We start from the raw sequence: 15,496 nt of genomic DNA on the forward strand, positions 1-15,496 counted from the left end.
ATCCCCTTTGCCCCTGCACTGAGGACCGCGGGTTGCCAGGGCTGCGCTAACAATGCATCCCGCAGCTATCTTGCAGCACGTGGAGCTGGCACATCACCCCGTCCCCGATGGACACCCCGTCCCTGATGGACACCCCGTCCCCGATGGACACCCCGTTCCCCCGGACACCCCACACGGCCGAGCCCGGCCCCCTCAGGCAGCACAGGGGGCAGGAGCCGCGCGGCGCCGCAGCCGCCACCAGGCGGCGCCAGGGCCCGCCCGCCTCACCCTCAGGAGGGGCCCGGGCGCGGGGCTGCCGCCTGCAGCCGCGGAGGCGCTGGAATGGGGCTTTCCACGCAAAAAGTTAGCGCTGCCTTCAGCCACGGGCTGAAAAATCACATCCCTAAGGACAGCTGGAGCTGTATACACGTGTAAAAGTAGCTACAGCTATACACAGACACATTTTTACACTAAGGATGTTCTTTATATTAAATATCCTTGTTTATATTGTACAGGTTTTTATACTAAAAATTTTAGGAAGTTCTTTGCTATGAGGATGATGAGGCATTGGACCAAGTTGGGCAGAGAAGCTGTGGATACCCCAGCTGTGGGAGTGTTCAAGGCCAGGTTGGATGGGGCCTGGAGCAGCCTGGCCTAGTGGAAGGTGTCACATAGAGCTCGTGCTTGTTCCCCTTGTTTCAAGGGTTTGTCCCAGCCCTTGAACAGGATGGTGGCCCCAGACACTGCTGGGCTCTGGGCACCTCTGTCACCTCCAGCCCTCTTTGGGCAGCACCTGGCTTGGAGCACCCTTGTGTCCCACCCTGCTACTCAGCATTCCCCCATGGCATCACCTGAGCCACCTCCAGTTCACCCCAGAGGCACCAAACAGGACGGTAATTTTGCTTTTCCCATGTTCTTCAGCCTCCATCCCACCCCCCATAATGCCTGTCCTCTTTCCCCTCCCCTGCAGCCCCCTGCACTCACTGCCTCCTGCCCCCATACAGTTTCCAGGTGCTCCTCAGCATTGGCAAGTCCCTCAACATGTGTCAGTCTGAAATTCATGGCAGGAGACAGAAGAAAACAGAAGGGGAACAAGTCCAGTGGTGCTGCCTCCCTTTGGGAAGTCCAAAGGGAAAACACAGCCAGCTGGATGCAGGAAATTAAAGCCAGCAAAGAGTCTCTCTTTCAATGCTGCAATTTTAATTCAATTTAGTGTGGACTATTTTTTTAATTTTTATTATTATTTGCGTCTCTGTGATGCCCAAACACCAAGCTCTGCTGTCACACTCCCTTTGGCAGCACTTGTCACTCTGGGAGAAGGTGCAGGACCTCTCCACAGCCACAGGGGTGGAGCAGCTGTGGTCACACACAGAGCCTGTAGCTTCCTGCAATTCCCAAGAGATTCACAAGGACCCATGTATAGCAGGAATACAGCCAGGCAAAGGAGTAGTAACACAGTTCCTCCCTGCCCACATAACCAGGGCCATAACAATGAAAAGCTCAGCTCCCATTACTGCCTGTCAGTCATGGACAAAGGATGAAGAGGGACAAATCTGTGTGTGATGCATCAGGCAAAGAAACATCCTGTGAGCAGTGTGGAGGGGAAAGACAACAGTTTTCTGGAATCCTATTTAATTTATTCCAACCTTATGTAGCTTGGCTTTCTTAAAATGGAAGAAGGCAAACAAATAACAGAACTTCCCTATTCCTAAACAAAACAAAGTACAAACTGCAGGTGAGAGCCAGCATGTGCAAGTTTTATATGAAAAAGCAGAACACCCTCAGATGTTAACAGAAAACAGGTAGCATCATTTTTACAGTTACTTGGTTTTGCATGGAGGTGTGTTTTCTTCTTTCATTTGCTCCCATTCATACACATCCACATATGCCCATCCCCGACTTTCCAGAGGGGTTTTTTCCCCAGTCTCCTCCACTGCCACGTCCAAACCCCTGCAAAGGCACGAGGGCCCTAATTTAACAAAGGCCACCTGTGCCCTTTACACTTTGGATCTGAAATGTGGGTCCAAGAAGGGGGACAAGAAACAACAAACCATTTAAGAAAAGCCCGAGACGTTTACTCCAAGGACAGGGCTTTTACAATTGCTATAATAAGGACATCCATATTAAAAAAAAAAAAAAGAAAATAATAAAACCTCCTTGCTTAGGCAATGGGGAAGTTATTTATTCTCAGCATCAGTGTGTTCTGTACAGAAAGAAATCAACAGGTGAATTAACAGCAGAGACACATCTCTCCTCAGCATGTCCAGCACAAAACCTCTCAGAGCACCTGGAATCACTTGGATTTCATCTATACAAATGTGTATGTGGGCAGAGAAGTGTGAGAGTGTGTGTGTGTCTGTGTGTGTGTTTGCATGTGTGTGTGTGTGAGGGCCTTTACAAAGCAAGATATATACTGTAATTTACTTACAAAAAGAAAAAGGTATGTGCTGAATAACAGATGCTCACTTCAGTCCCAGGCAAAAATGGAGGGACAAGGGCAGCTGCTTGGGAACGCAGGTTTTAGATGTTTTGTTTTGTTTTTTCCTATCTAGAAATAAAGAAAAAATGAATGAGAGAAAGAGAAACATTCCCTGGCTTGTTATCCTAAATCTACACACGCACCATTCCACCCAGCCTCGGCAAGTTCATTTTAGCTCCCTCGGCATAAGCTGATCCTAAGAAATACTGTGCAAAAGCCCTTCAAATCCCTTAGAAAAACAAGCATTTAGCTTTGCTATCACCCAAAGACCCCATGCTCCCACACCAGTGGCTGAAGCTGGGCCCCTGTGGAGTTGGCTGTGCCCCAGCACAAGCAAAGGAAGCACCCAAGAGTGTTATTAGGGGACAAGGTGGCAGCTCCCTCATCTTTAGCCCTTCCCCTCATTGCTGCTTCCTTGGGGGAACACATCCCAGCTGTGGTGGTAAGCTCAAGCTGGGAATCCAGGGTCTTTCTTCCTTTCCTCCCTCCTACACCACATCCCATGCCAGGACTGATGGCTGGGCTGGGGCACAAGAGACTGACTGGCAGGACACAAGAGGCAGGTGACAGTATTTACAGTCTTTGGTCTTGGGGAAGAGAGAAAAAGAGGGGGAAAGGCTGGGCTCTTTCAGTTTTTTTACCCTCTCCCACTCATAGCAAGGGGTTTCATCCCCTGGGAGGGGTCAGGGAGCACATGGCACTCTGTGCTGGAGGGTGCAGAAAGATGCCGCAAAGCAGCAGGGAGGGCAGGGCTGCAGGGCGAGGAGCAAAAAAGACCAGTTCTCTGGTTTATGTTGGGTGAAAGACTAAGAAAGCAGTCCCTTCTCCTTGCAAACCCCCCACCACCTTCCCCTCCCCTTATCCCTCCCCTCCCCAGGAACCAGGCAGCTGAGGAAGGAGGGCAGCACCCAGTCTCTTCCAGAGCCTAAAGAGACACGCTGAAACCCATGTAAAATCCAGCACTGGGGCCACAGTGAGCCACCTCCAGCCAGCAAGATCACATCTGTCTACTGGCTCCGCAGGGTGTGTGCTCCCCGGTCCTCCTGCTCATGGGCTGTATAGAAGAGGTGGCACTCGGGGTCCCCGCGGATGGTGGGTGCACCCTGGATCACCTTCCCATGGATGGGGTCCACGCACCAGCACTCGCCACGCTGCCCATTCACCGACATCTTGCACTGCATGGAGAGTGACAGGACACATGTCAGAATCAAGAGAAGGAGAAAACAAACCACTTCCCAGGTCACCCAGCCCAAAGCCCCAGCACTGGCAGAGCTGGGGTTTCTCTGGTGAACTGGCACTAGAGTTTATATTCAGGCAAAATCCATGGGATGCTGCACTCAAGCCCCCCGGGGCCTATGCTGCACCAGCCATGTTACTCCAGCAGTCCAGGGTGAGGGCTGAACCTCTTTCCCCAGGGGCTGTGCCATTCATTCCCCAGACATGGCTCATCTTACAGGCAATGTGCCAGCTCTGCTCCATCCAGCCCTTCCAAGTGTGGTCATGCTGGGGGATCCAGCCAGCCCATGGGCCTCTTCAGGGGTAGGTGGGTGAGGGCCCCAGTAGTACAAAGACAGGAGAACATACCAAGGGAGATTCTCTCAAAGAATCTTTTTTTTTTTTTTAATTTAATGCTTCTGATGAAGGGGTAGAAGTAGCCTTGAGTAAAAGGCCTAGCCATGAAAACAGCATGGGTCCCCTCTAAAGGCTCAGCTATAAGGAATCCTCATATCCAAGCACTATTCACAGATTACTCCAGTCAACCCTGCACCAGCTGTTCCTGCTGTTTTTCCTGGCAGTTTTTTCCCATTCCTCAGCCACTGACACCTGGTGGTTTTACATGAATGAAGCCAGGAAGTCAGAACTCAGATACACAAGTTTTCTGAGTTCTTCTGGGTCCCATAAATACCTTCAGAAGCATGCTGCACCCCAACCCCCACCTGCCTGGAAGGAATCCCTCCTGCAGCTGGGGGACTAGCCTCCATCTGTGGAGGAAAACCAGTAAAGTACAGTAGAAACCTTCCTGACTCCCAGAAGCACCTTCTGCTTTGTCTGCAAGACTGGTCAGTATTCAGTCCCTCTTCCCCCTGCTTTCTCCTGTGGCAGAGCCCAGACAGGACAAGATCTGGCTCAAAGTTCAAGAAAATATACCTGGACAGATAAGCAGTTCTTATGGGGAAGAAGAACTAAACTGATCCTCCATCTCTGGACTGCCTGCAGCCACGTGTAGATATGGATTTCATCTCCACTTGCAAACTAGTGGGTGCAGATACACAGGGGTGTAACTAAACCTGTCCATGCCATGTGCAGCATTTTCTATTTACCCCACACCTGACATCATGCACAGGGTATCAGCCCAGCCCTGAACTATGCATGTTCCATGTCTGCAGATGGTAGGGACAGACAGTGAAGTGAGCCAAGGGCTGCTGCTGGAAGCACAGACAGCCCCAGAGCCCCCACTCTCCCCACTTACCTGTTTGAGATTGTACAAGCCATGCTTGTCACAGTTGGGGATGTGAAGGGAGTAGAGGTGCTCCAGGGGCCCTCGCTCATCTGGCAGCCGCATGGTGGAGATGCGTTCCAGGACCTGATCCAGCTCCTGCTGACAAGGGGTCTGAAAACAGCCCAGAAAGCAGGGGAAAAAATGTATTATCAGGACATTGGTACCACTCAGTATCAACACTGTGGACAATGGGAACACCAGTAAGGATGAACACATGCGCATCCCTAAAGACAAAGGTTTGCCACTGGGTTCTGCTCCAGAGTTCACCACCAGGCACCCAAAATCAGAGTTGTGCATAGACATGCACGTCCCTCATGTACCTGACCTGGCCAAGAGCCAACATAATACCAGGTCCCAAGTCCTGGATACAGAGGAAAAACCTCAGAGAGGCTACCATGGCTCCCACTGGTGGTGACAAGTGACATGAAGCAGGGCTAGTCCAGACAGATCAGGAGAGTTTCCATAAGCATAGCCCAGAGCACACACCTGTGATGCCCAGAAGTACAACTCAAAAGCATGTGAGACTCCATAGGAGTGGAGGGGATGGGAATGGGAGTACCCCAAACCAGCCTCTGGAAGCATCCTTCTTGCTCCACAGCAGCTCCCAGACAGGGATTCCAGCCAAGGCAGTGTGGTTGAAATACGCCTGATGTGAGCCAAACTGAGTCCACACCTCTCTGCTTTTGCAGTGAGTGAGGAGTTTTTTTTGCAAAGGAGCAGCAGCAGTGTGTGAACTCTCAAAGCTGATGGTGCCTGCGTTTTATTTTGAACTTCTGTTTTGCCTAGTCTTTGGAAGGCATGAAGACTCTTTTAAAGCTCCTTTCTGTCCCCATGCTCCCCAGATATTAATACTTTGTGTGTTTACAGGGATGTGTATTGTGGACCCTTTGGGGTGGGTTTCAATCTCCACATTTCCATCCCATCTAGTTGCCTTGACCAAACTTCCCACTAGAGGGAAGCCACGGCCAAGAACTGAGTAACAGACAGGGACAGGCAAGTGGACTGGGAGGTCTTAGAGCACTCTCCCTACTACAGGACAGCCACACAGGTCATCCTCGGCGCTTGTGGCCTCCTTTAACCTGGACTGGGCATGCCCTGGAGCAGTCAGACAGCCCTGCTTCTGGCCCCTCAAATCCTCTTGGGACACTCCTGCTTAGGGAAAAAGGGTGTGAGAAAGTCAATCTATGGGCAAAGAGTATGCTTGCACCCCTGCAGAGGTGGGTGTTCAGCCAGCAGAAGCCCCCCTTCCAGAGGTGAAGCTGCAATGAAAATAATGCCACCTGACCAGCATATCAAAGTTCATCAGATGGTGTGTTCAGCCCCAGCATTGGGCAAAAAATGTTTGCTTCTCCTCTTTTACTTCTCCCCACTTTTTTCTTTCAATTTATTTTTTTCTGTTTTTAAAACAGTTTATTGCAGATGCCACTTAGGCTTTGCAGTCAGCATTTCCCAGTGAGCCCACAGCTGCCCCCCTTAGCTCCCCACAGCCCTGCCCTCTCACCCTGCCTGTCGACAGCCGTGACTTTTTGGAGTCCTCGTGGTTGTGATGGGCCTTGCTGACTTTGCCCATCTGCCGCTGCTGCTCGTTCACCTTCTCCCTCATCACTGCCAGCTCCTTCATGCCCGTCTTCATGGGCTTCCTCCCTCCAGCTCCACTCAGGATCCCCACGGTGCCATCCACGTGGTTCTCAGCAAGAATGCTCTCAGACCGGTCATCACCATTATCTGCAGGAGACGGGGCAGACAAGGAAAGTGTCCAGCTCAGTCAGGCGCTGCCTCACATGTTCATCCTGCCCTGGATCATTTTCAGACGTGGCTGCTTACCAAGCCATAAAATCTTTGCATGCAAAAATTTTAAATTGCATTAGCCCTTTCATCTGGAAGGTGAGAATAGATTCTTTCATTCTGGAGTTATTACCACTCTAAAAGACAGTTTAGAGAGCAGGGGAAATCGCTGCTGGAGAAGTTCTTTCTGGCTTTTCTGTGACCTTCTAAATTACTTCCCAAGAATGCAATTTTCCCATTAGAAGTCCAGTTGGATTAGAGATGCCAAATGTACTTCAGCTCCAACACTTAAAACCACAGTGATTAGTAACAATACCTTGAGTCCATCTGTCATCCCCCAGAGTATCTCCAGGAATACTTACTCAACATTCATGTGCTAAAATAAATTCTCAGCTCTGCTTTCAAAAATACCTCACCTCTGTACTGTGGCTATGTGGCCACCCTAACATCCTTTGGAGATCCTGCCATTTCAGTGATCATCATCCTTGCCATACCATCCTTCTCATTGTTTCTCATACACTGTGTTACTCATTTAGCTTCTACCTACTTCTGCATTTGGCCACTTCTGCTGACAATGGAATAGTCACAACCCTGCCACTGCTAAACACCACAAGATCCCAGCTAGTTGAGCCACTTCAAAATCAGTTAGAAGAAATCTGGGGATTTCTGTTATTTTTCCATCTCCTGTGCTGTGCTTTATGCATTTTCCCAATTCACCAGGGATTTGTGAGAGTAAACCTTGCCACAGCAGGACACAATTGTCACAATGCTGCAGCCACCAGTCTCTTTGGACTTGGCAGTGGCAATGAGGACAGATCTCAATTCCTCCTGTTTTGTCCAGACAGCTAGAAGGTGACAGCTGATCACTCCTTGTTGCCTGCTCTGATCTGACTGAGCAAGCACGTCTAATACTATAGCTAAATATAATATTGAAGCTGACCCTGAATAAAGCTTGGACTTAAGCAAGACCTCCAGAGGTCCGTTCCAGCCCAAATTAGGATTGAACCCACACATGGACATCACCTCCCAGTGCAATAACCCAGGCCAGGCTTTGTATGTCTCGGTATGTATTTCTCTATACAAAACTTCTTCAGCAGCTCCACAGGTACCATACCAGGGGACAGACCAGGCTGTTCCAGTAATGGTGACAAACAGGAAGTGTCTTTCAGTATTGCCAAGGAAGAACTGTAGCACCCAACTTCCCAGCATCAGAACTCTTTGGCACCTCTAATTTCAGCTTTCCAGCATTATGGAACTCAGGCACTTATCTAAAGGTAAAGAAATCATATCAAACTGTGCATGAGGCAGGGCAAGCAATGCTTTAGCTCACGTAACAGTGCTTAATTTATGGATCTCTCCTGCTTCTCCAAGGACCAAGCATACAGAGCATTTACACATGTTGACAGTTCCTTTTTTCAGACTCTGCATGATGATGTTTATCCCTACTGTCAGCACAGCCCTACTGTCATGACAGAGTGAAAAATCGTAACAGAAAGTGTTTTATTTCTGCCACAGCTTTCTAAGCTCTTGTCAGGTATTTCAACCCCAAGCTGGGGTTGAAAAGCTTGGGGGAAAGGAGAAACGGCAAAAAGAGCTTTGTCTGAACTTACTCAGCAAACATGCAGCAAACTGATACAAAGATGGCCCAGGTGGCTCGATCAAGGAGCCATCCAGCCCAGCCTGCCATTCATGAGAGACCATCAGCAGCTGCTTGGGGGCAGAAGGACCATTCCCAGTCTGTGCTGCAGACCAGCAGTAAGGGCACTTCCATGGCTGAAGACTGCATCTGACCCACAGGATTGAAAAGCCACCAAAAGACCCATCCCTCAGTGAATTTGTCTAGAATCTTTTTGAACTTCTTCACAAGTTTCCAGAAATACTAAATGCATTTGGTCTGCAGGTTTTTAGCTGCTTAGGTAGCAACTGAAAAGCAAACACGGGGCAAAACCAATCTGGCAAAGTCCATTACTTTCCTCAGTTCTGGTTCCAGATGAGAATTGAGACCAGGTTTGATAGCCAGATGGGCGAGCTCAAAGTCTAGGCTGCTGTCTGGTGATTGCCATCTGGCCATCATCCTAGGAGTCAGACAAGCAATATTTTGAGCAGGAATATTCTGTTTATACACCAGTCTCCCCATTAATTAAAAACACATAGTGAGAAGAGAGAAGGCCATGAGGCCACCTTTAGAGAGAATTAACTAAAAAAGCACCATGAAGAGATGGGCAAGGGTGGAGAGGCAAGGCTGGCTTAGGAGAGTTTTAGCCTTCTGACCTCTTTTGTGCTCCTCTCCTTGTTGCCCCCCACACTGTCAACAACAGCAGAACAAGGGCAGCAGCAGAGCAGGTTCTCAGACACACTGCAGTCCTCTGCTTCATTCAGAAAAAGATGGTACAAACTGACAGAAAAGCAGCAAACTGGAAGTGATGTCTTCCCCCATCCATTCTCACTCCTTCCTGCCTCCAACTAAAATACATCGACATCTGCCCAAATAAGCACTGTGCTAGTAAATGCAGGCGAGCTGGTAAGCCTCTTGTCGGCTGATTCATTCACAAAACCTGCTTCTGATAATATTTTTGTTCATTTTTCTCACTTTCCAATGCTAACAAGTATCAGCCCAAAGAAAACCACTGATGGGAGTGGAGTGTGCAAGCCAGTGTGGGTGAACACACCCAGGGACAAGGAGAGATTGGTCTTGGCTCCCCAGGCACCATCACAGGAGCAAGACTGGATCAGCAGCCAGGAAGGTCTAGCTGCTATTGACTGTAAGCTCTCCTCTCTAAGGCCAAGTCAGCCATGGTGAGCCATGCCTTTGACCCTGCTGCCAAGCTGGACTGGTCCACCTGGAGCTGATGGCAGAGCCCCATCGCTGCTTTTCCTTCTCCCAAATCTGGTGCTGCTCTTAAGAGAAGCTATCCTGACTTGGAGCTTCCAGGGGTGGCTTCATCACAGGGAAAGGGAGATGAGAGTTTGGCCCCATGTGCAGAGCACTCATGTTTCTTTCGGGACAAGGTGCACTCAAAGGAGAAGGCTGAGAACCAGGTGTGATGGACCACATATAAAAGAGCAAAAGGGCCAGGGAGCAACAAGAGTGGAGAGAAAAAGACTCAAGGTCAGGACAGCACAGAGCATGACACAAGCCAAACAACCCCTCTTACAGCCAGATAGTGCTTTCTAATGCTGCCCAAAAGCTGCAAGTCATGCTTGTTTATTACAATCCATGAACTAATGAAGCCACCTACCAACCCTACTAGCAGGGGATGGGCAGGTATGTAATAGCCTCAAGATACAGAGCTCTAATCTATCTGTCATCCTGACCAACGCCTTTTCACTGACCAATTTCAATTCACACTAAATATATCTGTAAGGGAGTGGTGCCAAACTCCAAAACAATTGTTTTATAGTTCTTTCTTACAGCATGTGGAAAACATCTCCTGTGTTATTTCAGATCAAAAGGTAAGAGAGCTTTGCGCAGGGTGGGACAAGTGTGGCAGGAACCTAAGCAGATAGCTGAAGTTCTTCTGAATGCTGATGCAGAGTCCATGAAACACCTCTCTACTTGCCAAGGAAACGATTTCTTTATGGCCTTTTTCAAGGAAAATTCCCATTTGCTTCAATGGGGCGAGGACTTGGCTGAGGAAAAAGCCTGTTCAAATGGCCATCACTTAACGTCTGTAGGGAGCTGCACCGTCTCGCCAACATTTTCAAAAGCAACTACCAATTTCCAGTGCTAAAATTTTTGGGAATCTGGTTTGAGACCTCTAGGCACCTCTGCCGAGACAGCTGAGAAACAGAGGGGCTGAAAAACAACCTGTCACTTCCAGAGCTACGAGGAAAAATGTACCACACAAAAAAGGCAGCTGCCTCAGGTTAAAAATATATTTTTATCCCTTTGAAGAGCTCTGAAGCGTATCTGGGCAGCAGAACAGGATGGAGCCAGTAGCACTCACTTAGCACAGGAGAGCCAGGCTCTATCACGGGGAGCACACACCATGCCAAGGACTGCAGCCGCCCTCGCCAGTGCCGCTCCTGCTCTCTCTGCACTTGCTTTCCTTCACCAACAGCTTGCCCAGAGGGTTTCACGTGCATTTGTTTATCTGCCCAGGGTGTTTGTACAGTGTTTTAATGCTGATTAAAGTCCCAGACCCATAGAAAGTTTCACCCAAGTGGCCTTCAACACCCTGCCTGAAACCCCGCTGTCTGGGGGTCCTGGCTGTGTCCTGGGCTGCACAGGGCTTACATCTCCCTCCCGCAGCAATCACAGCCTCCACTGGCCAGCACTCTCCTTCTGAAGTCATCTAAGGGCTTTGCAGTTTACTAATTACCCTGTGTTCATACTGAACTGCACATGGTTAAAGAAAAACAAAAAAAAAAGGCACAGAAATATTTGATATTGCTGCCCAAACCATGCATGGAATATATGGGCAAGTCCAGAAGCTCAAGTCCTGGCCTGGCACTGCACTGTGCACAGCAGTGAACACACTTGGGGTTGCAGGAATGCAGCAACCATGAAGAGATTTTTCACCCTAAGCAGTGTCATCTGTCTTATCTAGGTATGGGGGTTTTTTGCATCTTTTAGCTTTTTGTGTTTGCAAGTTCTATCATTTCAGGATAATTTAAATGCCTTATTGCCTGCCACTTTTTATTTTAAGGAGCAGAGCTGCCTGTCCCAGGCTGCCAAGAAGCCAGTGCTTGTCCTGTGCAGCCTGAGAGCAGACAGAGGCTTTAAGCCTGACCTTTCATAGGCACAACAGCCCCACTGGAAGAATTGCTTGTAGGAAGATAGGTAAGGAGCAGACAAACCCCAACCACAGCCCCAGTGACCTCTGCCTCATCAATCTGCAAAATACTTCAAGAAGAGCCCTGGGCAAAGGTGCAACAGCTCTGGTGTGTTATGACTTGGAACTCAGAAACCTCAGAAAAACTTTGCCAACAAGGATTACACTGGCATTGCAATTTCCTCACAGCAGGAGCGGCCAAGAACAAAGCCCACCCCGATGCCCAGGACCTCTGGCCCACACCCTACCCCCAAAAAGGACCCAGGGTTTGCTGATTAGCACTGCCAACCTGTAAAGCACTGAGCCGTGGCACAGCATCCATCCACACTCAGCTGGCAGCAGAGGGAAAATGTGGCAGCACCAGTACATGGTCTGGCCCCATCATCATCAAGCTAGTCTGGACGCAGCCGTCCAGAGGCAGATGAAACCAAAGCACCCACTCAAGTTTCACTCTTCATTTTGCACAGAAGTGCATGTGGAAATGCCACAGAGAGAGCACAAGCAATGGGCTGTGTAGGAGACAGAGCAATGGGAGAAGGGCACACATCAGAGAAGAAGCACCACCTGCCCTGGAACAGCATCTCTCACAGAGGGCAACCATGCATGCTCAGGGGAGGGGCAGAAAAGAAGACAATTACAGAACAATTCTTCCTTTGCTCTCCTCCTGGCCATCGGCAGTTCAGAAACCAAAACTATTTCATCTATACTAGGTTTAACAGCCATTGACAGACCGAAGAGGAAAAAGCTGTGCATGATCCCTTCTGGATTCAAGTACATGAACACCCCCATATTGCTTGCTGTCCCCTCTCCTCAGCCAGCAGCCGTTCTGCTTAGCCTCATCCAGTTCTGCACAGGGAACATGTCATGTTTAAGCTGTTGGTTTGGTTTCAAAGGACTTACAAATTGACAGGTGTCTGTGCCACCCAGCTTTTGCAAGGACTAGCCTGAAGACCAGTCATCCCAATCTCTCAGAAACACAGGCTACTATCATGGCACACAGATCACTTCAGAGCATCTCTCCATCTGCTGAAGAGCTCCCCACGACCCTCTGCCTGCCTGCACTCCCAGGGTTATTTCATCACACCAACCTGCTCAGTAACAGTGAGGAATTGCACACCACATCCAGAAAATTCCCTCATTAGTCTCCAAGAACTTGCTTTACCTCTGTGATAAGCTGTCCACAAAGCACTCTCAGATCTCCTGGGGCCAAAAGCCCTAAGGGCTCTGCAAACACCCTTTTTTTTTTTTTTCTTTTTTTTTTTTTTTTTTTTCCCCTTGCCATGAGATCTTTTCAGCCCATCTCTACTAGCAGGGAAGGCAGGGCTGGGGAGGGAACAGGGAACGGCATGTTCTGGCCAGGGGTTGCTTAGCAAGCTCCTCTCCCTACCCTGAGCAGCTGGCACTGAGGGGTGATCCAAGGGGCACCCAGTGCTTTCCTTTGACTCCGGCATCCTACAGGAAATGCTTTATGCTCCTCCGAAGTGCCAGGGACACTGACTCCGGGCAGCACTGCTTTCAGCAGCTTGCTTTGCTCTCTTTTCTCTGCCTGTTCCTGGTGGCTGGAGAGCTCAACTTTCCCTCCTCCATGCACCTAGGTCCAGAGCCAGAGGAAAACCTCTTACCACGGCACAGTGCCCACAGCACACCTGTGCACCTCTGCACACAAAGCCCTCCAGGACCAAGGGAGAAGCAATGCTGACATGAAGCTGATGTCAGATGAGGACAGAAGAGGGACCGCGATGTCCCTTCCCCGGGGCTTTACTTCAGTCTTTTTTTTTTGTTGTTTGTTTTTTAACCATGTTTGTAGCCTGGTTTCCCAAGGATACAGGACTTGTGCAATTACACAGCCTACCTCTGTGTTTCTGCATGTGTGTATGTTTGTATGACTGCCTGTGTCCCTATTAGTTCTCCTCCCCCTCCACCTCTCAATATATCTACAAACACGTCAGCAAATGCCAACTGCATCTCAAACAGGAACACAATTCACAAAAATAGTAAGTTTCCACCATTTCATGGAAACGTGCAACCAGGCTGAAGAGAGACAAAATAGCAAGGTTTGTTTTGTTAGTTTTCTTTCCAAATTATTTGACTGAAGGGCTGTGTAGAACATTATCAGTCCACTCTGCACAGACCCAGCAAAGCACAAACCACCACTGGGGAAGGTCTGCTCCAGCCCTCCTCCTGCCAGCTGTGAGCCTGCACGTATTATTTGCAACATCCTGCTCTCTCCCGCACCAGCTGTTCACTGTGTGCCAAGAATGGCGAGAATGCTGTTCAGGACCCTCAAAAATGCAGGAGGAGAATGCTTCAAGTCCCTTCATTTACCAAGCTTCCACTTACAATCCTGCTTTTCTTTCACAACTTCTCCCGAGCACGGAGCTACTGTGCATGCCAGTGCACACCCACAGCAGAGACACTCTGGACTTAGCTAAAAGCTGAGGCTGAGGAGCCAGAGGGTCTCATCTCATGGCTGATGACAGTATTTTTGTGCGTGTACTTAACCTCAACATGCGTGAAGGCAGCATGCTCAGGGAAAAGACCTTTAACGCGTTTGGAAGGTTTTGCTGAGTGAGGCTCTCCAAGCTCCCTGCCACCATAAAAGCATTCCCCCTTGTTAGTGAACCGTATCTCAGCCTTTTCAACACAGTTCTACAATTAGCCCTCTGCAAAGCTCCAGCCTTCCCAGCAGAACCAAATGAATTAACTGAAAACTCTTCCCAGCTTAAATTAATTGCACCGCAGCTTCCCAATTTGACATTGACCCTGTCTGTAAAATCCCCAGAGTAGTTACTATTTAGTCATTAGGGGCTTCTGCCTGAGTGAAAGAAGCCATTAATCCTCCCAGACCAAGTCTCTGCTCTCCTTTCCCGCTCACTCACATGCATCTGTGTGGTCTTCAGGCACCCCAAAAAGCCCGAATCAATTTCTAGTATAAGATCAGTGCCTAAATCGTTGGTTCCTATGAATTTCCAGATTAAAGTGAACCAGAAAACCACCTTATTCATTTCCTACAGGTCTAACTGCTGTGTTTGAATTACCTGTATTTCCATAATGGAAACACGGGCTCATCTCTAACCCTGAGTTCAAACCTGTCAGGGGTTTTGCATCCCACAGTCCAGAGTACGCAAGCACAGGAGAGTTTTCCTTACCACAGCCTCCATGAGGGTGCCTGCATGTTCATTACTATCTAGATGATCTCTGTTTGGCACTGGGCTGCTGCACCTTTCTTTCCTGCAGGAGAGACAGACGTTGCCAGAATTATAGGAGCTATGAATCTCAACAAGGCTGATTCCCAGGTACACACTCTGCAGCCTGCCAGGAAGGACTGATGAAGGACTTATGATCTGATGGACACAATCACAAACAACAAACTCTTCAAATGAAATCACACTAAATGTTTCTGCTTCCATCACATATTTTGGGAAAAAATTATAGTATACAGGACCTTTTCAGACTATTCTCCTATTTTTCAATTATCATTACCTTTATAGCTGCAGGCAGCAACAAGCAAACACCATGCTAGCTGGAGACAGACTGCCAAATATCAGTTGGAACCTGCACAGAGATGGACTACTAGAGGAAGTACTCACATCTGTCCATGTCTCCTGGATACGGTGCTTTAGCCAAATACAAGACATCTTGCTTCAAGGAGAGGTGGCTGAAGGGAATTTTGTGAGTTCTTTCATATAAGAAACTAAGGGAGATAGTCTCTGAAAATGCCCTCTGCCTGTTCTGGCTCCTCAAGGATAGACAAAAGCTCACCAAAAAGATGTCCTCTGGCTCTGGAAGCCCAACTGCAATTCACTGATTTGTGAGTAACTATTTGGTGCCTGTTCACAACTCCTGTCAGGATCAGTGGCTGGTGGGGAAGTGGCTCTGGACACAGCATGAGCAGAGGAGCCTGCAGCAGAGTACTGCACCATAAGGGAAGGCTGTGTGCAGCACAGCCAGAAGTCTGACCTTGGACCCTCAAGAAAG

General features: G+C 48.9%; 1 protein-coding gene across 3 annotated transcripts in view; it reads right to left on the bottom strand.

Annotated features, from left to right (window-relative positions):
• Nucleotides 1-1,594: 1,594 nt before the first annotated feature.
• IGFBP2 (insulin like growth factor binding protein 2) overlaps nt 1,595-15,496 on the bottom strand; it is a 35,717-nt gene continuing 21,815 nt past the window's right edge. For 2 of the 3 annotated variants that reach the window (XM_039721913.1, XM_039721999.1), the window contains exons 2-4: nt 6,460-6,683; nt 4,929-5,069; nt 3,466-3,633 (exon numbers count right to left, since the gene is read on the bottom strand). In XM_039721913.1, the coding sequence (XP_039577847.1) occupies nt 3,466-3,633; nt 4,929-5,069; nt 6,460-6,683 (533 nt within the window). Of the gene's footprint in view, nt 3,634-4,928; nt 5,070-6,459; nt 6,684-15,496 lie in introns of all 3 variants that reach the window. The other variant, XM_039721823.1, reaches the window with a different exon arrangement.

This window comes from Passer montanus, unplaced genomic scaffold (genome assembly GCF_014805655.1).
Source record: "Passer montanus isolate IOZ18808 unplaced genomic scaffold, ASM1480565v1 scaffold1, whole genome shotgun sequence".
NCBI classification, from domain to species: Eukaryota; Metazoa; Chordata; class Aves; order Passeriformes; family Passeridae; genus Passer; species Passer montanus.